This window comes from Salminus brasiliensis, chromosome 19 (assembly GCF_030463535.1).
Source record: "Salminus brasiliensis chromosome 19, fSalBra1.hap2, whole genome shotgun sequence".
NCBI lineage: Eukaryota > Metazoa > Chordata > Actinopteri > Characiformes > Bryconidae > Salminus > Salminus brasiliensis.
In genome coordinates, this window is record NC_132896.1 from 13,556,921 (window position 1) to 13,581,708 (window position 24,788).

A 24,788-nucleotide genomic window follows, 5' to 3' on the forward strand; every position below is an offset into this window, starting at 1 on the left:
TCTGAATTCGCTCTTCAGCACTGTTCATCGCTGTTTTCTGGCTAAATAATTTTTATTTAAACATTTTTCCAATCTTTTCTTATTAGAGAAAAATTTGACTGAAATGTCCATCTCTAATTTTGAGAAGGTGAAAATTCAACTAATGTCTAAGACAGATACACTATATGGCCATAAGTATTCGGACACACCTCTTATTCATTGAATTCAGGTGTTTCGTTCAGTCTCATTGCCACAGGTGTATATAAACAAGCACCTAGCCATGCAGTCTGCCTTTACACATGTTACTGAATGAAAGTTTCTAAACAGCTCACTGTTGCAACATAAGTGTATAAAAGTCACTAACGCCCTGCTGACTCAAGAACTGCAGAGCTGCAAAGGGGGACCACTCCATATTCATGCCTATGGATTTAGAAGGGGATATCATCAAAGCTGTAGGTGCAATGTGAAAAGAATGGAAGCTGTAATAACCGTAAAGAGTAAACACACTAAACACTAACACACCGGCTATTATATGCAGTTGTTGAGGCTGCTGCGCAATTTTCTGTTGAATAAATTATTTTAAATAATGTCGAAAAATGAATAATGTCTATTTGATTGTTGTTTTGACTGGAAACGAAACAAACAAAGGCTGGTCTCTGACTTTTGTGCAGTGCTGTACTCTGCCCAGACGAGTGTAATACGGACTAATCAGATGATTCATTCATTGGAGAAATACATTAGCGATTGGAAATGATTTTACTCAGAAAACACAGCACTGCGCAACACTTAATCATTACAATTACAATCAAAATCAGTGCCCCTAATGTGCGCCCTCTACTAAAGCCCCTGAACTGAACTCCTAATGCGTGCTGAGAGGTCTATTTTTAATGCTAATTTTGGCCTCTTTCATGGAAAAAAAAGAAGTCCTTTATTAGCGCCAGCATGAAGCTTCAATAAGACCTGAGAAGAATGATGGAGCTGTAATGTGGGGCGTTAGATTACAGGTGGGATGCTGTTTTTTTTTTTTTTTGAACAGAGAGAACGTGGCATGACCCCATACGCCCCCATTCACTTCTGTGCACACAGTTTCAAGGCCATGGGTTATTGGTTTGGGGCTAAGGGGAAAAAAAAAACCCCACATTTAATAAAAATAAAATAATAAATAAAACCAAAACAGTTGATTGATCCTTGCCCCTCTAAGCACGTGTGTATCTGCGCGTGTGCACGTTTGTGTAATTCCTGATGAGAGCTGGAATTCATTTCCATCGTTATGAGAAATCTGCATGCATAAACACTCACAAATGAGGTGTCAGCACAACAAACACCCGCAGATTAATCAGGATAAAAATAAAAGTGCTGTTTTTGGTACTATCCTCTCGATGCAGGTGTGCCGGGGACTTTTTAATTACAGCGCTCAGATGTTTCAAATACCGCTGCTGTAATCCTGAAGTGATACGAAATGAAAGCGGCTGCTTAAGTTAATGAAACTCTTGCAGGCCGGGTTCGCGGTTCGAAAGTCGGCTCCCTGTCAAAAAACGCAACATGAAGCCTGCCAGTCTGTCTGCAGCTGTCCCGTTGAAGACTTCATCTAGAATTCGAGAGCTCCACTTGAAAAAGCGGGTTCTTCTGCTGCACAGCAGGATCTCAGCATGCCAGGGCTGCAGAAGGCTTAGAGTGAAATGTCTTCCTGAACCTGACAGGACTAAACTTGACTATCCATGACATTCGGTTCGGCAGAGCTGGGACATCGTTTCGCCACATGTGACGAATTTAAGCAGAAATTCATCTCCGCTTTAGTCTTTCCTCACACTTTTATTACCCAGGGGAGGACAACATAGTGGGGGCCATTGAAGTTTGGGACCAACACTGAAGCTATGGCCTATTTACAGCTATTAAAACCAGGTAAACACAGTACACCTACACCTCCGGTTTTCATATTATGTAATTCCATTCATTAACAGTACGAGGTAAAAAACTATTATCAGCAAAACTAAAGCTTATGTATTTTTGGACATATATTCTGTGTAGAAATTAAAGGAGGTTGGACTCAGACTCAGAGTTATTAGTAGCATATTTTAAATGCTGGCTTTGTTTTAAAAAACATCTACTAGCCTTGAATAACATGTCTACCGCAGTCTGCTCCGTGAGAATGGAGGCGCTTGTATAGCTGCGTTGGTTCATTCTTATGTAAACAAACACGGAAGTAAACACAATGGGCAATATGGAGGTCAGAAAAACATTACTGAGGTCATGTCCCTGCATTGTGCAGTAAACGGATAATGTACTTATGATGACAGGCCTGGCGTAATGATACAGACTGCATATAAAGCAGTCAAGTTAGCGGATAGGCTAGAGTGTTCAGGGACCTTTTCACCAGAATTCAGTCCTAACGCCTCCCAGACGCCCTCTGCTTTGGTTTGCAATAGTGTTTTAACAATCTGTTGTAAATGCTATCCAGGAAATCAGTGACCGACAGCAACCATCCTGTCAACGTCTTGATTCATCTCACATCATTCATCTCTCCAACACTAAAAGCGTGTTTTTTTATGAACGTTTGAATGTTTGCTGTATGTATGCTGATGTCACTTTTAATAATAAATATAACAACAACAATAATAACAATAATTATTCTTGTAAATAAAAAAAATAGTAATAAAACAAACAACAAAATAATAGGTGTTAACTTGCCCCATACCGAAGTGTTAAGTCACTCAGCTGTCCCAGGGTACAATTACGCTCTGCCTTATGTTGTCCAACCAGGTCCAAATGGCCAATATAAAGTTTGACTGATGTAAAGCTATTAGAATTTTAGAGCCCCCCCCTTGTGGAGAATCTTCAGCCTGCTAAACGTGAGTGAGTGGGTTTCACCAACTACACCATCTTCCTGCTCAACTTAAGGCCTAAAAGCAGAGCAGGTTTAAGATTCTCTGGCTAATTCAGACTCAAGTTTTTTTTACTGGACTCAAAACCTATTGGTTGGACTTGGACTAGAATGACATCAAGCTACATTCAGGTTCGGAGCAAACTTCCAGGCCTGATTAAATCTCTAATAAGCTTCGGCAACTGCAGACTGCAGCCATTTACATACTCGCACATGTCTGTGGGCTACTCCACTAGCGTACAGTGCAGCCTGGCCAAGGAGCTGCACTTTAGGAAGCAATAAGCACTCAGCTGAGCAGTTGGTGTGGCTTGAGACGCTGTGTAGGCGACTGCCTGTTCGGGGGTGTTCTAACAGACATGCTTCTTTACATATGTTAGACTGCAGAATCCTACAGGCACTGTCGCCCACGCGCTCTTACTCTGGCACCGAAAGCTGTGCCTACTCTGCATTTACAGGAGCCATTCACTGGCCGAGGTTTCCTAGGGACGCGCAACAATATCCGCACTGCGTAGGGGATCGGCAGATGACTGCTTCCAATTGCGGTTCAGTATGAGGTTTAGTGTCTGAACTTACATGGATTCATTAAGCTCACATCATAGATGAGCAGACTCCTGCGGAGCTGTCCAGAGCTGTCCAGAACGTACTATACTTTCCGAAATAAAAATACATGAATAAATAAATACTACGCTGTTTTTCCACTATTTATTAGAGCGTATTTTATTTTAGTAGAGCCAGACTGCAGGGAGAATTTCTGTCCGTTGCACAGCCGGGGAAGCTGTTCCATTTGATCAGTATCGTCCAGTTATGTGCAGACGTGCAATTATCTCTCAGCAGCATCTATAGAGGATTTTCATTTACTTGCATTCTTATAGGTAAGAACTCGGGAGGAGAAGCGCTGGCAGTGAGCTTGAATCATGGTGTGAGGGCACCTCCTCATCCGTTTCTTCGCACAGGGCGCATTTTGCTCCCTGCTTGAGTCAGCTGCTCTACTTTTTGCTGTAATTTCAGTTTGAAAGTCGTGAGAGGTAGAAAAAACGAGGAAACTGCTGACAGACCGGTAGGGGGCAAAGCAAACAACAATGTGCCTGAAATAGAATTGTCAGAACTTGTTCCGAGACCACCAGCCAAGCCAATTCCATTACGACACCAGTGAAAGAAACGAAAGAAATGAAAACCAGGGGGAAAAATTAATAAATAAAAAAATGACCAGCACAACAACACCGCAAATCCATCGACTAGCCCTGTGTGTAATTAACAGCACATAACATCAGTGACCATATTTACATGCAGCGATTCTTCTGAGTATCTTATCTCTCAGTGCATGTGTAATGGGATTGACTCTGAAAGTGAGTTGTTTCTCTGCATATTAAATCGACTGTTCCATTAAAATTTCTTGTTTACACAAAATCTATTTCAAATGAAGCAAATACCACATGCTGGGCTGTTCAGCAATGGCGTCTGGAAGCCTGTCTCCCATCCTCAGTGCAGGATGTGTTGTTTTTCCACCTATTACAGTTCAGATCACTGGCAAAAACACATCACTTGTAGCACACACAAGTGTGGACACACTTGTTACTATAAAAAAGCTAACCAAGCAGTGGATTCTTGATCTCCAAAAGGCATGAAGTTAAATGAAAAGACAAAAGTATTGGGACACCCGCTTATTCACCCCCATTTTTTTAATATACTGCTTGTGAGCAAAATGATTTGATTACTACTTCAAGTCACATTTGCTGAAACTTCACTCATTTTACGTTAAGAAATTTTCAAGAATGTACTTGTTTTAATAAAAAAACAAACCAAAAAAACAGCATTACTCCTAAAATAATTTTATTTCGGACTGTAAAACTTATGTTACTTCGGAAAGTGTCTTTTACATTGATTTATTTATTTGGTTAGATTGTTAAAAAGAAAATATTGCAATATTTTTTTTTTCATTATTTTGGAGACATTATTTGAATTCCTAACACATATTAGAGTAATCTAAAAATTAGTTGTATGATTAATCGACTAATCGAAAAAAAAAAGAATAATAAAAAAAGGTTTAATAATAAAAAATTACTTGCTAGGTGCAGCCCTAGTCAAGACCAGCAAACCACTACCATCACAGTGACTCCTCCATTGCGAACCCTATTCCCATCAGCCTTTCAATGCATAACACACAACACTTCATTTGTAAAAGGGCATTTACACAATTGTACATTGTGCTACATTCACTAAAACACCAGATTTTCTTCACTGTTTTTAGTATATTTAGGCCCAAATTGTGTGGACAAGGCCTGCTATACATAAAGATCAAAGGAATCACATTAGTGTATAATGCTGTCACTTAACCACATTTCTGTTACTTTAACCAATCAGATTTCAAACCACTCTTTTATAAAAATTCCTACACAATTTATGCTGACCAGAATCCATGCTAAAGTTGTCAAATTAATTTAGATTTTTATTAATGGAAAGATTTGATTTTTAGCCAAAGAATATGTCTCACTTACCATTACACTTGTACTACACTATATATCCAAATATTTGTGGACACCCCTTCTAATGAATGCATTCAGCTACTTTAACATGCACCCATTGCTGACGGATGTGCACACACACACACACACATCATTTTCTAGTCCCTGTAGAGTCCTACAAGTACTACCAATAGAATAGGACTCTCTGGAGTTGATAAAAACAACAACCCACTGGCACAGTGCCTAATTCTAGGCGCGGACTAGAGCGAACTGTGTTGTCTGGAACTATGGTGCTAAATCCAATCCTTCTGGGATGAGTTGTGGGGTGGTGTTCATCCAACGTCCTGCCGCTGAATGCATTCAAATCCTCATTGCAATGCTTCAAAATCTAGTCAAAATCTTTCCTTTTATATTTACTCCAACAAAAGTAGGATATATATATTTTTTAAATACCCCTGATCCAAATACTTTTGTCCATACAGTATGTGTGTACTGCAGAACAGTTTTTCCACTTTACTTTCACCTCAACACCTCAACTGTCTTATCTCCATAATCAGTAAGTGCTACATTGGCTCAGTAAGTGTGCAATAGTGAACTCTGAGGAAGAGAAAGAGTGATAAATGAAAGCTCATCATCTACGAAATGCGGTCTTCACTGTCCTGCTATATGGTATATTATGGTACCTTAAAAATGAATGAGAAAGCTGGAGCACACAGATAAAACAGAAGACGTTGTAAAATGTACCACTTCCGCAGAGGTGCAAGCAGGTTTCAGCTTGTACAGTTTTACTGATGCGTCTGTGAAAAATAAGAGCAGACAGTGCAGTCCTGACAGCACAGGGGGTAAAGTGGAGGTGTTCTTTAGCGCCTGCTGTGATCCAAACTGTAGTATCCATCACTACCGCTCTCAGGGCCGAACATACAGCCTACTGGAGTGAGACCATCCTTCATTAGTGAAGGGTAGATTTCAACATCACCTCACATGAACCTTACTTACCTACTTATGTACGAGCCACTCAAAAATATACACATTACTAGCATTAATCAAACTGTAATATTATTAATAGTATGAATGTATGAATTATTATTATCCAACTGACTGACTTAAATACTTTTACTGAATATGCTCACTTTTGAACTCTGACAACATGCCAGTACAACTCCCTTAAACTGAACTGAGAAAGAGAGACCGATCAAGTAAAGGAAGAGAGAGAGTGAGTGAGTAAAGGAAGAGAGAGAGTGAGTCAGTGACAGAGATCACAGGAGAGGGAGTGCGATAGAGTAAGAGGAGAAGAGCGAGAGTGAGAGTGTGTGACTGAGTCGAGTGAAAGAGACAGAAAGGAGGAAAAGAGAGAGACAGAGAAGACAGCAAGAAGAGACAGAGTAAGAGAGCAAGTGAGTGAATTGAAGGGGAAAGAAAGGGGCGAGATAACAGAAGGAGAGTTATGAGATACTCGCTCACTCTCCCTAGTGAGATGAACAGCAGAAGAAAGAGAGAGAGAGAGAGAGAGAGAGAGAGAGAGAGAGAGAGAGAGAGAGAGAGAGAGAGAGAGAGAGAGACCACGAGAGAGAGAGAGAAAGAGAGACCACGAGAGAGAGAGAGAGAGAAAGAGAGAGACCACGAGAGAGAGACCACGAGAGAGAGAAAGAGCAAGAGATGAAAGGGGTGAGATGAGGTGAAGAGGTGAAGAGGTGGTGAGATGAGCAGCAGAAAAAAAGAAAGTGGGAGAGAAAGAGAGAACGCGAGAGAAAGGCAGAAGAGAAAGACATGAGAGGAAAGAGTGAGAGACAGTAAGAGTGAGTGAGTGCAGGAGAAAGATAACAGAGAGAGAGAGAGAGAGAGAGAGAGAGAGAGAGAGAGAGAGAGAGAGAGAGAGAGAGATGAACAGAAATAGAGACAAGAGAATACAAAAAACACATGGGAGAGTAAAAGAGCGGCAGCTACATATGAGAGAGAGAGAGAGAGAGAGAGAGAGAGAGAGAGAGAGAGAGAGAGAGAGAGAGAGAAGGAGTGAAAGAGAGACCAAATGAGGGAGAGTGTGATAGAGTAAGGAGAGAGTGAAGCAGCAGACAGGTATAGAGAGAGAGAGAGAGAGAGAGAGAGAGAGAGAAAGAGAGAGAAAGAAAGAGAGAGACCACAAGAGAGAGGAAGAGAGAGAAAGAGCAAGAGATGAAAGGGGCGAGATGAGGTGATGAGGTGAAGAGGTGAAGAGGTGGTGAGATGAGCAGCAGAAAAAAAGAAAGTGGGAGAGAAAGAGAGAACGCGAGAGAAAGGCAGAAGAGAAAGACATGAGAGGAAAGAGTGAGAGACACAGTAAGAGTGAGTGAGTGCAGGAGAAAGATAACAGAGGGAGAGGGACAGTAAGAGAGAGATGAGCAGAGATAGAGAGAATGAGACAATAGGAGAGAGTGAGGTAGACAGAGCATGAGAAAGCGTGTGAGAGAGAAAAAAAAGAGCGTGAGCGACAGTAGAACAGGATGCTTTCACACATCGACTGAATAGAAAAGCCTGAGGTTGCCGGGGCAACACAAACAACGTCCTGTCATGATTAATGAATGAGCGAATGGTTCTGGTGGCACGGGTGGGGCTGTCAATTACTAAGCGAGTGCAGACCCCTTCTTGCGCTCTGTGTCTGGTGTGTCTCCTGGCCGAAAAGACGGTAAGGGAATGCAGCTGGTGGCCCAGCAGGAAGGGCGAAAGGTCAAAGTTTTAATTAGGTGAGAGAAAATGTCAAGGGGAAGAGGGGAGAAGCGCTGTTTTGTCTTGGCAGTGAGGTGCGTGCGTTATAACAATGTAATACGGGGGCGTGTGTCTGTGTGTAAGAGAGAGAAATAAGAAAGCGTGTGTTTAGCACTATTAGACCGGCATGCGTGGACTAAAGGGGGGTAGGGGGGGTGTAGAGTGCACTACGTGACTGAGTGCTACGAGTGAATCAGTTCAGACTAATGAGGACTAAACGCAGGGGAAACTAAAAAACCGGCCTTCTGACTCAACTCTTCCCTATTCCAGCACAGGCCTATAATCAGGGTAATAATAGACTCCAATGATTTCCAATTCTGACTAATCAAAGGCACTTTCTCTGCTTAACACGCTAAACAGCGGCGCACAATGCGCTGCCTTCGGCAGGCTGAGTGGAGACCTCTTTTAGGCGCAATTTCCAAGCTCTCCAAACACACCCTCTGAGTGTTTGTGGTTTCTTCTAATAAGAACCGAAAACAAGGCTAATTACAGCCTCTTCCTCGAGTGCGATCCTCCAAACTCTAGAGGAACTTTCCAACATCAGACAGTACATGCTAATCATTAGGATGAGAAGAGAACATTATTATTCAAAGGATGGGGCCAAAAAGACAGAGCTCATTAGAGCAGCTGTGATAAATGGGTCAAATGCTCAAACATGAAAGATAATAATAATAATAACAACAACAATAAAAAAAATGAAAGTGAAGATCTCTGAAGGACGTTCACAACATCTGTCAATAAGATATTCGAATGTGACCAAACATACTTGGAGACCGACTGGCTTGAGGGTTGCCATGGGAACAGGACGTTGTCCACTGCGGCGCGGTAGCTGTAAACTCCCAGAAGGCCAAGAGCCAGGGCGATTTTGGACACCAGAGAACAGCGACGCTGGACGAGCAGGAAGATCAGCAGCAGAGAGAGAACAGCCAGAAGAGACAGGAACACCTTATGATCTCCGCTGTGGAGTGAACACACACACACACACACACACACACACACACACACACAGTGTAAATACAATACAGTGCTTTGTCGGTTGAAGACAAGTGTACAGACAGGAAGGACAAAATACCACTGCTCTTATGCTGCTGTTGTTCTGGACCCACTCTACTCTGTCTAGTCTCTACTGCCCAGTGCTGAAAGGTTGTACAGTTATATAGAACAGTTTACAGAGTCTGAGGTTCCACTTTCTATTAAGTGTCTCTAATAAACTATATTTATATGAACTAGGGATGTCCTGATCCAATCCAATGGATTGGGATCTGGGCAGATCCAGGCATTTTTACTGGACTGGTTGTCAGCATTAACAGATATGATTCTCAGCTGATTCTCAACTTCAGCTTGTTGTAAGCGTAACACAGAAACAATGAACAGCGCTGGTTAGTTCGTTAGTTAATATGTGAAAATGTTTGTCTATTTTCTGTCGTTTTTGTCCATGCTGCCAAAACCAACCAGTTTGGTTGTAGTTATGCAATGACAAAGATCTATTTGTGGTGATATACTTTCCCCTCGTCTTTACTCTTGAATTAGACCAGCTTGGAAACAAAACAACTGCAAAACAGCTTTGTTCTACCAGTGGGAGAACCATGCCCCTTTCTTTAGTTCCAACCAGCACTGAACAGGGGCTAATACACACGCATACAACATGAGTGTCATCAGACCCAATTTACTGGGGGACCTTACCCTAATAGAAGGGTGCTGTGTCACACTAGAATCGTTAAAAAAGTTTAGTCGTATCCTAAACTGCTAAGCAGATCTACAGAACATGCCTAAATCAGGCCCATTGGAGCATTTCCCATAATGCTTCAAAAGCTTGAGGCGCTAACATTTTGACTCACTCCACTGCTGCGTTCTCTCCACTGGCTTCCTGTAGCTGCCCAGATCAGATTCAAAACCCTGACTCTGGCCTACAAAGCCAAGAGTGGACCAGCCCCTCCGTACTTGATGGCAATGGTCAAAAGCCGGTCTGCACCAAGAGCCCTTCGAGCTTTAAGTACGGCTCGGCTCGACCCGCCATCCCTCAAAATCCACGGAAGACAAGCGTCAAGCGCAAAATTAGCGTCATGACATAGCCAATATAATAGTAACCTACTAATTAGAAAGCCTGTGTAATCTAGCTAACATGAACTGATGATGAAAAGCCAAAATCATAATTTCACATGGAAGTTTTATGATAGGTTTTATATTAGAAATGCATTAATAATACTACAACTACCTATAATAATAACTAGCATATTAGTAATGTTAATAATAATGCTATTATTATGAACTAGTTATATTATTAGGCAAGCAGAGGGGGTAAACAGGTGTGTCTCTCTAAACTGTGTTCCCTCATTAGTCTACAAAGTGATTTGACTTGACTGCAGAGATCTAAAGGAACTGGGAGCTGAATGGTCAGGTAGAACAGTCTGGATTTTAAAATATTAAGATATAACATTTAAAACGTTGCTTACGAGTTCTTACTATGTCTCATTATATAAATTGTCCATTGAAAATATAGTGATTGCACTAGTGTTTACTAACAGCGCATTTTACCTAAGCTTTTTGGGCTTAGAAACACAAAGACCAGATCGCTACTGTCTGGCAGTGAGCATTACTGTACTCAGATTAAAAAAAAAAAAAAAAAAAAAAAGGTAAAATAATAGGTTCCTAATAGGAACTGCTTGTTTTCCTATTACTACTGAGAAACACACAAAGTTTATACACACGTGTAATTACATACGTTTTACATGGTTTTAGTCCATCATCTGTATCTACTGCTATTTTAATTGGCTATGCGCACTGCTGTCTGCTGCTGTTCTGCGTTAAATATAGCCCTGTGTCCATTGTGTCGCTCCCCATTCAACACATCTGCAGATAAGGTGTCAACTCCCATCTCGGCATGTGTCGCTGACGTCTCGACATGGATGGCAGCCCATCACCTGAAACTCAACCCCAGCAAGACAGAGCTACTGTATATCCCTGGCACATATCCATAGGTTTTTCCCTGCGAATCGGCCATCTCCTTTAAGAAGTCCTGGTATAGTCATGGCTGAACAGCTATCCTGCTCAACTCAAATTGCAAACCTGGCTTGGTCTTGCAGATTTTTCCAGACTTGACTAAAGCAGCACCCTTCTGGCTAGTCTTCCTATCAGACCATCATACCCTTGCAACGTATCTTAAGTGCGGCGCATGACTCGTCTTCGATGTTCCTAGGTTCAGCCATGAAACTCCTCTGCCACATTCTTGTCACTGCCTTTCTGACGCTGGCCGGCAAAGCCAAGAATGGACCAGCCCCTCTGTACTTGATGGCAATGGTCAAATCCCGATCTGTGACAAGAGCCATTTGAGATTCAAGTACAGCTAGGCTTGACCCACCATCTTTTAAGACGAATGGAAGCATCACAAGCATCCAGACTTTTTTCAATTCTGGCACCAGTGGTGGAATGAACTTCCTGAACTTGTGGAACTGTTCAAACGGCAGAGTCTCCTGCTGTCTTCAAACATTATAATAACTAGCATATTAGTGTAACATAATATTATTATTAACTAGTAATATTATGAGGCAAGCAGAAGGTTAAACAGGAGGGTAAACAGGGGGTAAACAGCTGTCCCGAACTTCCAGAACTGTCCAAACCAAAAGATCGCAGACCAAAAGATGGCTTCCAAAACACAACGTCTAAACCCTGGATAGGGCAAGATGGATTTAATAAAGTATCAGGAAATTCTCTGAGAAAATGTCATGCCTTCTGTGAGGAAGCTGAAACTTTAAGCGTCATTGGACCTTCCAACAGGACAATGATCCCAAACATATCTCAAAGTCCACTAAGGCTTGATTTCAGAAGAAGTCCTGGAAGATTCTGGAGTGGTTGCCACAGTCGCTGGACCTCTGAACCCCATCTTTGGTGGAATTTGAAGAAGATAGTAACACACCGCAAAACCTAAGAATATTAGTAAGGAGGCCACTGCCCATGAGGAATGGGCTAAGATTCCTCTGGAACGGCAGGTCATAACAGCAAATGGGTGCTCTACTAAGTAGTAGTAGCAGTAGCATTAAACATTGCATTTGGTGTTGAATTTGGAGAAAGCACTTGTTCTATGAGTTGTGCTGAGCTATTTAAACTGGTCTTGTTTGATTGGTTTACAGCAAATGGCTAAAAGTTTGTGAATTTAGCTAATGAACCTAATTAGTGAAACTTTAGCACCTGTAGATCATCAATGAAGATTTATCCAAAAACACTGGAAAATGTATCGCCTGCAAGCCAACAGTGCACTGGCTCTCTCTCTGAAAATGTTACCTTTGATTCAGTCTTAATAGTGTCAGACGTGTGGGGTTCAGCTATGATGTCTGATTGAGTGTGCATGCCACACACAAAGGAAAAGGGTAGTCAACCTCAAATCAAGGCTAGCTTTAAACCAGGCTATTTATATTTGCTGGTCTCGCTGGTTATTTTTCTGTTCTATTTTCTAGCTGTATTTGTTGTTCTATCGCAACTCTGATATTCCCTTCTCCAAGTTTGCTTATTATTTAAAATTATGCAGAATGTGATTTGGGCCACTATGCAAAACATCTTCAGAAACAAAAACAAACACCGGATGATGATCTCTTCTATGTGGTTTGTAAGCTGGGTGCATTTAAAGGGAAAATAAACTACTAGAGCTCATGAATAAACCAGGAACTCCTCACATTGTCTGATTAGCACAACACACAGCTACAGCAAAACGCGAAAAAATGGTGGCATTCTTTTAATTACGGGAGCAGTGGTAGATGCCTTCATCACCACGCCGGTGAGAGCTTTAATTAAGCCGACGAGGTGACACCTGAAATGCTTGAAACCTTAAAGAGAGACTTGACCTCCTAAATAGCAACAATTAAAGTATGGGCAGATAGCCACACTGCATTCAATGAGACTTTACTTCCTTCATTAATTAAATGAGACCACCACAGGGCATGCTGATAATGTATATGTGTGTGTGTGTTTGTTTGTATGTACGTGCTGGGGGCCCTAGGGAGCTGTCTGTGGCAGACTGTCTGTGGAATGCTTATAATGCTTGCAGAGTTGTCCTCCCATCTAAAGTAATCAGGCTAGAGTGTGTGTTTGTGTGTCTGAGAAGTGTGTGAACTATGTGCACATGTGTGTTCGATCGAAGGCCAGGTGGACCTTGTGTGAGTGTGTCAGTACAGAAAGGAACTGCCTGATTAGTGTGTGCTTGTCAGATCTACAGCCAGCCTGAGTTCTAAGAGTGTGCAAGTGTGTGCATGTATTAGAGAGAGAGAAAGAGAGAGAGAGAGAGAGAAAGAGAGAGAGAGAGAGAGAGAGAGAGAGTGTGTGTGTGTCCATGCGTCTGAGTGCAGAGGTCAGCTGAGCAGGCTCCTACAGAGGGATGGGGTCAGAGCATCGTCCACTTATTACCCACCTAGAGAGGAGGAGAAAATGAGAAAGAGAGAGAGAGAGAGAGAGAGAGAGAGAGCAAGCATGTGCTGCTATAGAGGGAAGACTGAAGACTTTAAAAGCAGACAGAGAGAGAAATGCTCTTCTAGTCTGTGACCCTGACGGCCTCCCTCTCCTCCATCCATTCATCAGTGTGTAGACAGCCAGCAGAATTCTAATGCACTCAAAGCACTGAAGAGGACACACACACACACACACACACACACACACACACACACACACACACACACACACACACACACACACACACACACATACCACACACTCTGAGAAACTCACATACCGCTGTTTTATGGTTAAAACAATACATATATGTTCAGATTTGATGTGAATATTTTTTCATTTTTGATATGCTTAAAAGTCTTGATTCCACACTGTACAGCCCTGTAAAAAATGCAAATGCATCATGGGTAAACATAACAACTACAGTAGCTTACAGCATTTTACAACGGTGACGATCACAGGTACAGGTAGAGGGGCCAGAATGAGCGTTTTACAGTGATGTACAGTGAAATGGTAAACAGTTGAATCACGGGGTCGTGGGGGCGGAATTTTGATGGAAGGTAACCTCGGTAAGTACAACTTTATATTCTTTGGCAAATATAACTTCAGACTAAATTCATTAACGCTCCCTTTGTAATTTCATAATTATTTGTGAAGGTTTTGTAACTGTCAGGTATTGCTGGTGGTTAGATAAGGGGTTCAGCTCGGCAAGTCACTTTTATTAGCCTAGAAATCACACTTTCAGTCGCATGCCATATACACTGCCACTCAGGCTGGGCCATGCCTAGCTATGCCATGCTCCCCCTGATGCCTACATAGCTAACATTTGAGTCGAGCTGGGACACACAGCTGAAAACCCCACAGAATCATCCTGATCAATGTGTCTGGTTCAAGTTACATTTCTACCTGTGTGCTGTGTCTTTATCTGGACCCATTTACACTTGCTGGACTCATGCTACCCTTTTCTCCCACATTTAACATAGTGACTACGAGAACTGATTCATTTACATGCCACTGCTGTTAAATTCATCATTGAGAATGAATGTAATACTGTATGCTATAATGTAAAGATTTGGATGTAATGTATGGAGCTTTATGTACTCAATGTTGCCACTATTTTTTTTTAATGATTTTAAATGTCACTGGAATGAATCCAACCTCAAGCACCAAGATGGACACCAGAGGACAAAGTTTGAGGAGATCTGAGCAGAACATCACAGCCCCTCCATACAAGCGGACACTTCACAGTTATCTAATGCACTTTAAATGGCTGTGCATGTGACCACTGCGTGTGACCAAGCTTTTAAAGCCAAACCATTCTTTGGAGACTTCATGGACATTGAAGTTGTCCCATTTGTTCATGTGTAGTCATGGTAACATTTGAATTTTGAACTGCTCTGCTCTTGATCTTTCAGAGGCAGCAAGGTCAGAACAATGAAAGCAGATCACTCAGACGTCAACCGTCTTCATATTACACACAACATTTCTTAAAATGGGCACAGCCTGATAAAGAGTAATGCTGGGATTAACGTCCTGTTAGTGGTCTAACTGCTACTAGCTCCTCTTTGTCCATTTAAAAGGGACAAAAAGTTTGACAGCATTCATTGGATCGGCTAACACACAGGACTGTGAGTGTGTGAAAGGCCAACGATCTCAGTGCAGATCTGGATGATGGATGATGGCAGATTTACACAATTATTTCATATGTAACACTTGTATGCACGTACAAATTCTATTAAGAAATCTAGCCACTAGCCATGGTCTGGAAAAACACCCAAACTGAGCTGAGAGGAAATTGCATCGGATGGTCAGGGACAACCCAAGAACCACCAAGGCACACACAAAATGCTGGAACACTAGTGTCACTGTCTACATTCAAGTGGGGTTCACATGGCCATTGACTGAGAGGCTGTTATCCAGGAAAGAAAAACCCACCTCCATATTCAAGACCTTCAAACTTGTTCAAGCCAGAGAAATGTTCTATGGTCAGATGAGGCAAAAATGTGGAAGTGTCAATCTAATGGTGACCTAGTGGTTGGGAACGGCCATGATGAAACTGGGATGAAAACTGGAAAAGTTGCACGATACTGGCATCATATCAGTATCAGATCATGTCAAGTATTTGCTTACAGAGACCCTACAGACCCCAAACTCTCTCTTAAAGATAATAGAGATGAATTTAGTCCTGATATCTCCAAGTCTACATATCTGCATCAGTATCAGCTGATTTGTCAATAAAAAACAATGGATATCAGACCGTCCTTTCCAGGAACATCCCAGTGGACTTCAGCAGAGGCTTCAGCATATTCTGGATTCTCAGAATGGTGCAAAGTGCGACATTCAGCAGAGGTGCTTTCCTAGTTTGGGATTCCAGTCACCTCTGTTGACTATATCTCCAGAGCAATTTCAGAAAGCGAGAAGGATATTTCACCTACGCCTCTACATCCAGCTCATTAATGCGTGTAAATATTTACTCTCAGGTGGAGACGGCCCTCAGAGACAGAGATGTGTTTTTGAATTATTAAACACAACACGACTACCTTCATCCAGTTTAAACAACAGTTTATACTGCCTTTAAACCAGTCAGGGCCCAAAGCCTACTCAAAAACATCCAAAAAAAAAAAGACAGAAAACAAAGCATATTATACATCACACTGACTGCGAGAACAGAAATGAATAAAAGGCTTATTTTTCTGCTTCCCCTTGTCTCGTTATGTGTCATCTCATATCATTATTTACCTCTTTATGGGACACGGGGAAACACATAAGTCTCCACATAAAGCAGTGCCCAAAGATGTAGCCCATTTAAATTTCTAGAGGATCTCAGCGGGGGGAGAGAAAAAAAAGCATGAAAATCACTTTCAAAGAATTCAGTGTCTGCTCCGGATGACTCTCTCAGCGGGGTAATGAAATATTAATAATTGCAAAGCCCAAACAATAATCAGAGCTAGCAAATCCTGAGCAGAGAGGAGGGAGGAAAAATTAAAGAGGATTTAAAAGATCATAAACAGATAAAAAGTGCAAAAGTAACCATGTCCTGAAGTCTTTATTCTGCATGTATAATTCACTAACAGCACTGTCCCAGTCTAGTGTTAAAGAGACACACACAAAAGAAAACATTGGAGCTGAGCTAATCTTGGACAGTAAGGTAAATGTAGACAATCTGTAATCCTCTGTAGAGTTATCACAATACACAATATTACTGTGATACAAAAAAGCACCATTTGTGCACATTTCTCTACAGCTTGCATTAACTCTGCAAGGGACAACATGTGAACCTGTTCACATACAGAGCTTCTCCATGTTGGTTTTTCATTGGAAACCAAAATATTGCCAAACTGCCATGTTGACGCCCTCCTAGAAACTGCAGATTCCAAGGAACAATCCAAGAAACACCACTGTCACACTACTGTTGCTACTGACCAAGAGGCTACCATCCAAAAAAGAAGCCACTGCTCCAAAAATTACACCGTCAAACTTAACTAATGTTTGCAGCTGAACCACATAGACAAAGAAAAAGCCTTCTGGAGCAAGGTTTACTGGTCAAGTGAGAGAAACATTACGTTGTTTAGCCATAATGAGGCAACCTCAGTTGAAACTCTGTCCCAACTGTTAAGCATGGTGGTGGTAGTGTCATGCTCTGGGGATGTTTTGCTGCCAGTGGAAGTGTTACACTGTACAAAGTGGATGGAAAATTAACAGACATAAGGAGGACCACCTAAGAATCCTTCAGCATTACTGAACCTTAAACTACCAGCTAGATGGTTGAAACTTGGACACAGTTGGCCTTTCAGCAGGACAATGAAGCCAAATCCCGATCCCTGACCTGTGAAGAACTGTGCTTTTACCAAATAACCCCTGAAGAACCCTCCCATTTCTCTGTAGTAGTTCAACCATGTCATCCAAAAGTAATTTCTAATGTTTCTAATGGATGGAATACCCTTATAACGCTGACAAATATTTATGTAATATTTATGCTCAAAATAAATCTGGTCAGTCTTTGACATGTTTTTGCAAACCAACAAACCCCATTCCCATATGCATTGAAAACCTTCTAAATAGCTATGACACCAAACCTTTGATGGGCAGTGTGCATAACCTCCACACATGATTGGCCAGCAGCATTTTCTCTAACATTTAAAATAGCTCCTTCAGCTCCTCTGCTAGACTACAGCGTTAATAACATCTCACAGTGTGAACCACGAGTCAGACGTCGAGGTATTATGAAGATTCACTTAGGCTCTTTACATTAGCGGCCTCATAAACATAATGAAAGGACGTATTCCACTGCTGCTTTTGGACGCAGCAGAAAAGCAGGCTTCGCGCTGCACATCTCCCCCCGAGAGTCTGGCATCTGTCCATCTTCTTCCGCATAAAAGAGTCTGGATTTATGATGAGCATAATCATGGTTATTTATCGGCGGTGCTGCCTGAGTGCAGAGAGAATGTGATTGTGGCTTTTTGCCTCAGCCGAAGGTTCTTTCAGGCGTCTACAGTGAGGGGACTGCATTAAAAGACCTGCAGGTATTGATCCACGTTATTTTCAGAAAGGCTGCATCAACTGGATTCAGAAGCGCTCGATGACCCTGGCAGAAGTGGAGCCAACTCTGGTGAAAGAAAAGAGGGAGTTTCTGCTGGTATGCATGAATGCTTGTGCAAAATTCAACTCTGTACACGGCCTTTAGATTAAGACGGCCGTTAGATGAACTGAGCCCTTTGAGTCGGTTTCGGGTGCAAATAGGGTGCACTCTGGCTGCATGTTGTGCACAAAACTGATGTACAAACCTAAACATTAGGGCTTTTTGACGGACTGGACAGAAACTACTGTGCTACTGGCTGTTCAGCAGCCTGGTGGCTTTGAAGCAGAAGCGAAACCTCAAAACTGGCTGGTTGTGGTCTTCGTGCTTCTGTATTTCCTGCTGCTGAGCAGATGGAGTGAGCACAGGCACTGGCTTGGGTTGGTAGAGTCCTTCATAATCCTCCTGGACTTCCTCAGACAGGGGTTGGTGTATAAATCCAGAAGGCTTGGAAGTTGGAAGCTAAAGCCTGATGATGAAGAGGTGGTGATACAGCCCGTCAAAATGCTCTCCACAGTGCAGGTGTAGGACGTCCTGAGGATGCAGGCATTGTGTCTTCTTAGCCATAAGGGGACATAGGGGTGTGCACTCTCTCCTGGTGCCTGAAGTCCACTATCAGCTCATTTGTCTTGCTGACATTTAGAGAGATGTGATTTTCCTGGCACCAGTGTGACAGGAAGCGAACCTCCTCCCTGTAGCCTGCCTTGCAGATCAGGCCCACGACTGTCGTGTCACCAGCAAATTTAATGATGACATTGGAGCTGTGTCTGACTGTGCAGTGGAGTGGGCTGAGCGCACACAGCTCTGAGGGGCGCCGGTGTTGAGGGTCAGTGAGGAGGGCGTGATGCTGCCAATTGTGCTCTCTCTGGGCCCCGGCATGACCAGGCCCAGAGAGAGCACACAAACTAGCGACCTTCTGGCCAAAGTGAAACCCCCTTGTTCCGCTGAATCACTCAAGGCTCCCTAATATGCTAGTGTGTTAGCCTAACCATTTCCAAAGCTGTCCTAGAATATTTACAGTTACTGTCAGGGTGGGAAATAAGCCATGCTTAATAAGTGGCTGGTTAGCAAATAGGAGAGGACAGACAGAGAGCATTCAATTTAGTAATACAACTCACCTATTGGAGTTAGTGATACGCCTAATACCACTAGTCTGCAGCAAATGCCATTAACAGTAGAAGAAGAACTGAACAAGCCTGCTCAAGAGAATCCATGGGATGAATTTAAAGTAATACTGCGTTTTAGTAATGAAGAGGAAAGCTGACGTAATTAGAGTGAATTGTTTAATTAGAGTAGCCAGTCAATGTTTTGCTTTCCACTGTTGACAGCATGCTCCAGCCAGCAGCAAGACTAACAACTTTATTGTGGGCACAAAACTTTTTAAATGTGAGGCTATCAAGAACCATGAAGAACTGACATGCCACAAGGAAGTGATCTGCATTATTCAAGAGAAAGTTGGCTCCAGAGAAAACGATTGCAATAGCCTGAGCATGAAGCCCAGCATGAAACCCTGAACCTATTTTTAGAAGGGCACATGCCATAGTTAAGAAGGGAGACCATTTTTCGATTACGAATGACTTCGCAAGTAAGTATTATGTTTGCTATTTAGCAATTATCATAACATTCACTTACGACAAGACCAAGACCAAGTCACGCTGTGTAGCACTAGCAATGTACTGTAGGCAGTGTAGGTGTAAGCCAAATGTAATTTTGCTCATATGACAGTATTTTTGTATTTCTTTGTAGAAAAAGGAAATAAACATTCAATAAAGTAATAAAGTACTAAAAAATTAAGACTTTAAAAGTCGTTTCCATGTGACTGTATTGTTGGTTTTTTCAAAACCTAGACAAATGTTATACATAAAAGTGTGACTGCACAATGGTGGCTTAAAAAATGTGGCCAGCCGTTTAAAAAAAATAAAATAATAATATAAAAAAAATATATATATAATAATAATTAAGTGAATTAAATTCAACACTTCTGTCCAACACCTAGTTTATCTAATCAGTTCTTTCTTAAAGTAATTTAGATGAGTTGATGGTGGAATTGAACAAATCCATACAGTGTCTGGAATTCACAGAGAAGTCAGCAACCAGACCTGTATTCTTCTAAACAGGCTTTTGTTACAGTAGTGCAGAAAGCCTTCTCTACATTTTTGGCACATGGTCAGTTCCTGACATCAAAATAAACAAAACAAAAATGAAGATGCAGAGGCTGCAATGATTATGTTATGGAAAAAACAGCACTTCTTAATTAAATATAAATATATATATGTATATATATATGTGTGTGTGTGTGTGTGTGTGTGTTTCAATTTTAATTTTAATTTGCCACATGCCCCTTTAACTCTTGTTTGAATCTGTTGCCAGTGGAGTTACAGCATGTCTATACTGTGAAATGTGTCAGTTTGTAAGTTTGTTGTATTTTGCCTCTGTAGACCAGAACAATGGATCCTGGCAACCCAAGAGCTTCTTAAGGAAAATAAGTAGAGTTTCCTTAAATGGCAAGAAGTTCATTAACTTAACCTTAACTTAGTGAGCACTGTGTTCACTTACTGAAAAGAAAACTACAAGAAAGAAAAACAAAAAACACGAACAAGCAGCAGCTGAAGGTGGCCTGGCAAAGCATCCTAAGGTAAGAAACTCAGCATTTGATGATGTTCCTGGATTTCAGACTGACTTGAAATTGCAAAAAAAAAACAGTGTGTAGGCTGAACGTAAGTGTAATTCAATGTGTAACCCCACGTACAGTATGTGATTCCATTTAAGCAGTCAAACAGAATAACAGTCAGTTGCTAATGGCAAGTAGTAGTCTAAGTAGTAAGCAGTCTAGAAGCGCTGTTAGCTGCTTACACACAAACAGCACACCAAAGCCAGTGGAAAAGTGTGAGGTTACTCAGATGGCGGTGCCAAATGAACACAGTTAGTCCCCTATGCGTGTCAGCCTTGGCACCTCTTCCTTCACTCTCGAGTGTGTGAGATCAGGCTGCTCTTTGATTGGCTGATTGCTCTGGATGGGTTTAATGGCCCGGAATGAAGGCTGGCACACACCGGCATGCGTAGCAGCCAGACCGTCTGTCAGTGTGTGTACAGCATTGCCATTTAACACTCCACACATCCACACAAACACAGACGGGAGAGGGCTGGGGCAGGCCAAGTCGGTTTGGAAGTAGCTAAGTTCCAAGGATTATTAAGCAAACAAATTGGAGGAAAGTGTAAGGACGCACATTGTAATTACGCACCCTTTTTAAGTGCTTAAGCCAAATCGCTTTGTTCGAGTTTATCCACTCTAAATAATTAAAAACACTCTAATTTGAACTTTCACACTTCACAAGCACTCCTTTAGCAACTGGACACACACACTTTAACACACACGCATTTAATTGAAAAGAGTTCCGGCACGAGTTTCACAACTTTGAAAAGCTTAGCTTAAATGTGAGATCAAATATGGATAGTCTAGAGCGACTGTCTGAGCTTTAAAGCTTTCCCTAGCCCTAATTGAGCGCCCGCGTCTACAGCAGGCGGCTCAGGTTTATACCAGAACTGAAGGGCTGCGCTTTGACTGAGGCTCGGCCAATTAAAAAAGGACTTTTTAATGAAAGCTGCATGCCGGAAGAGACGAAGGCGGTAAGGCTGGGTGCAATATGACAGGGCTTACAGGGGGATCGGGAGAACGCCGCCGCTTGCAGGAAAGCTGTATGTCATTGAGGGTCTAATGGTACAGCTTCTCATAAAGCCAGTCAATACTGTACAAGAGCAAATGTAGAGAGTATGTATACCCAAAGTCAGAGAGAAGTAGGGTTACATTTCTTATGCAATCCTTAGTGAAAGTCTAGACCGATAAGGTGTTTTAAAAAGTGGGTTTTAAGTGATGCAGTAACAGAACTGTATTGCACTGTCATTACAATTAAGGCTGCAATGATTAGACAACAATGTCATGGAAAAAAAACACGGCAAATGCACGGCAATGTTCACATCATACAGTCATCCTAATATACTAGACAGGTATTTTGGAAGCTATTTGGCTTCTATTGTTTGGTTGTCTAAAACCAATAGAGACAAAAAGATCTGTATATTATTTAATACGCTTTTCATCCTGAACCCTAATGGACAACGTATGTAGCTGCCGATACCTTCTAAAAATTTGCCCAAGGCCCCTTTAACCCTTTCAAACTTGTTTCACTCCGTTGCCAGTGGCGGTATGGCACGTCCATGTTGACCACAGTTTGTAAAATTGGCAATTTTGCCTCTAATATGCTTTAATTAAAAAAAAAAAATTTTTCATTTGTACAAATACTTATGACCCTGGAACAGGAAGAAGGTAAAAAAATAGATCCAAACTTCCATCACATCTCTGCTTCATTTCATATTCACTGTGGAGGTGGGCAGAAGCAACATTACAAAATTTGTAAGACTGCTTCTTTTCTTACTCATATAGAAAGCTTACTTTATTGTTGGATGCATTATGCCACCCAACATCGCTTAAGAGTGATAAAGGAAGAGAGCACAGAGCGCACTCTAGTCACTCATAGATGGTAGTGAGCACAGCCAATTGTGGAATTGCCAAATGGAATTACATTCACCTACTCCCTAAGGGTTGAATTTAATGAGTTATAAAGTCTTATATATTATATTTTATATTGTCTCGTCTTTAACAATTCATTAGATAATCAATTACACAAATGACTATTAGTGCAGCCCTAATTACTATACTATCATGTAGCTTTTTAGTAGAGATTTAGAGATTGCTCTCTTACCTGTTGAGCCAGTGGCTCAGGTCAGGCAGGTGTGCCCACTGCACTCCGGTCTGGTTCAGAGACCTCAGCAGTCGACAGCAACCCAGTGTCAGGATCGGAGTGGCCAGGGCCAGCCACTTTTCGGAGCCCACGCTGACTCCAAGTTCTGCTGCTGGTGAGAAAGTGGCCCGGGTCGGATCCTCCTCCACTGTAGAGGGCAGAAGAGGGCCTTCGTCTTCCTCATCGCCTAACTGTCTCCTCTCTCTGAAGTACTTCCTGCAAACATCTTGGAAGACAGCCAGGCACAGTGTGTTGAGCAGGAAGTACCAGGTCTGATGCTCCTCCTCAACGAAGCTGCTGGCACCCAGGCTGACAGTGTGACCGACTGTACCGGTCAGCAGCAACGCGTCCAGCTCGGACAAAGTCCAGTCTGTTGACTTCTGAGAGAGGGAAAGAGAGAGCAAGAGATCTTTAAGAGCCATCACTCACACTCTGGTCATTAACATGCATTGCCGTTTGAAGCATGGGTACCAATGAGTGTACTGTAGCATGGTTACCGATGAGTTTACTGTTTTACCGAACAGTTAACTATAGCATGATTACCGAAGAGTGCACTGTAGTGTGGTTACAGAAGAGTGTACTGTTGCATGGTTACCGATGGGTTTACTGTATGTAGAATGGTTACTGATGAGTTTATTTTAGCATGGTTACTGATAGGTTTACTGAAACATGGTCACTGTTGAGTTTACTGTATTATGGTTACCGAACAGTTAACTATAGCATGGTTACCGAAGAGTGTACTGTAGCATGGTTACCAATAAGTTTACTGTAGAATGGTTACTGATGGGTTCACTGTAGGATGGTTATAGATGGGTTTACTGTAGCATGGTTACAGATGGGTGTACTGTAGCATGGTTACAGATGGGTGTACTGTAGCATGGTTACTGATGGGTTCACTGTAGCATAGCTATAGATGGGTTTACTATAGCATGGTTACAGCTGGGTTTTATTGTAGCATAGTTATAGATGGGTTTACTGTAGCATGGTTACCAAAAGGTTTACTGTAGCATGGTTACTGATGGGTTCACTGTAGCATAGCTATAGATGGGTTTACTATAGCATGGTTACAGCTGGGTTTTATTGTAGCATAGTTATAGATGGGTTTACTGTAGCATGGTTACCAAAAAGTTTACTGTAGCATGGTTACTGATGGGTTCACTGTAGCATAGCTATAGATGGGTTTACTATAGCATGGTTACAGCTGGGTTTTATTGTAGCATAGTTATAGATGGGTTTACTGTAGCATGGTTACCAATAAGTTTACTGTAGCATGGTTACTGATGGGTTCACTGTAGCATAGTTATAGATGGGTTTACTATAGCATGGTTACAGCTGGGTTTTATTGTAGCATAGTTATAGATGGGTTTACTGTAGCATGGTTACCAATAAGTTTACTGTAGCATGGTTACTGATGGGTTCACTGTAGCATAGTTATAGATGGGTTTACTATAGCATGGTTACAGCTGGGTTTTATTGTAGCATAGTTATAGATGGGTTTACTATAGCATGGTTACTATAGCATGGTCAAGAAACCAATGCCATAAGTTGTTTTTTGTTTTTTTTTTTTGTTCCGACCAATTCAATCAAAAGTAAGTCAGGCCTTCAGTGACCGCTGTACTGGCAGACAGAATAGCGGCAACAGTCCTTACCAGTTCTTTCATTGGCAAATCTTTGGAGAGTTATAAAATCTGAACTGGTGTTCAAGCAATGGGTGCACCTTAAAGCAGCTAAATCCAGTAATTAGAAGGAGCGTGTGAACACCTTTTGGACATGCAGTGAATTCAATGCATTACTTGTTTCACTGCACGCACACATCTCGGGTTCTCGCCCTTGTTTCCAACGTGCTGAAGGTTAATTAAACAAAATAATTAATTAAGTGACAGAAATAAAAGTGTTAAGAGTGTGAAACCTCCTCGAAG

General features: G+C 41.8%; 1 protein-coding gene across 2 annotated transcripts in view; it reads right to left on the minus strand.

Moving 5' to 3' along the window:
- Nucleotides 1-24,788, minus strand: part of pigg (phosphatidylinositol glycan anchor biosynthesis class G (EMM blood group)) — a 130,054-nt gene that overhangs the window by 31,525 nt on the left and 73,741 nt on the right. For both annotated transcript variants that reach the window (XM_072663680.1, XM_072663681.1), the window contains exons 9-10: nucleotides 22,831-23,249; nucleotides 8,828-9,019 (exon numbers count right to left, since the gene is read on the minus strand). In XM_072663680.1, the coding sequence (XP_072519781.1) occupies nucleotides 8,828-9,019; nucleotides 22,831-23,249 (611 nt within the window). The remainder of the gene's footprint in view (nucleotides 1-8,827; nucleotides 9,020-22,830; nucleotides 23,250-24,788) is intronic.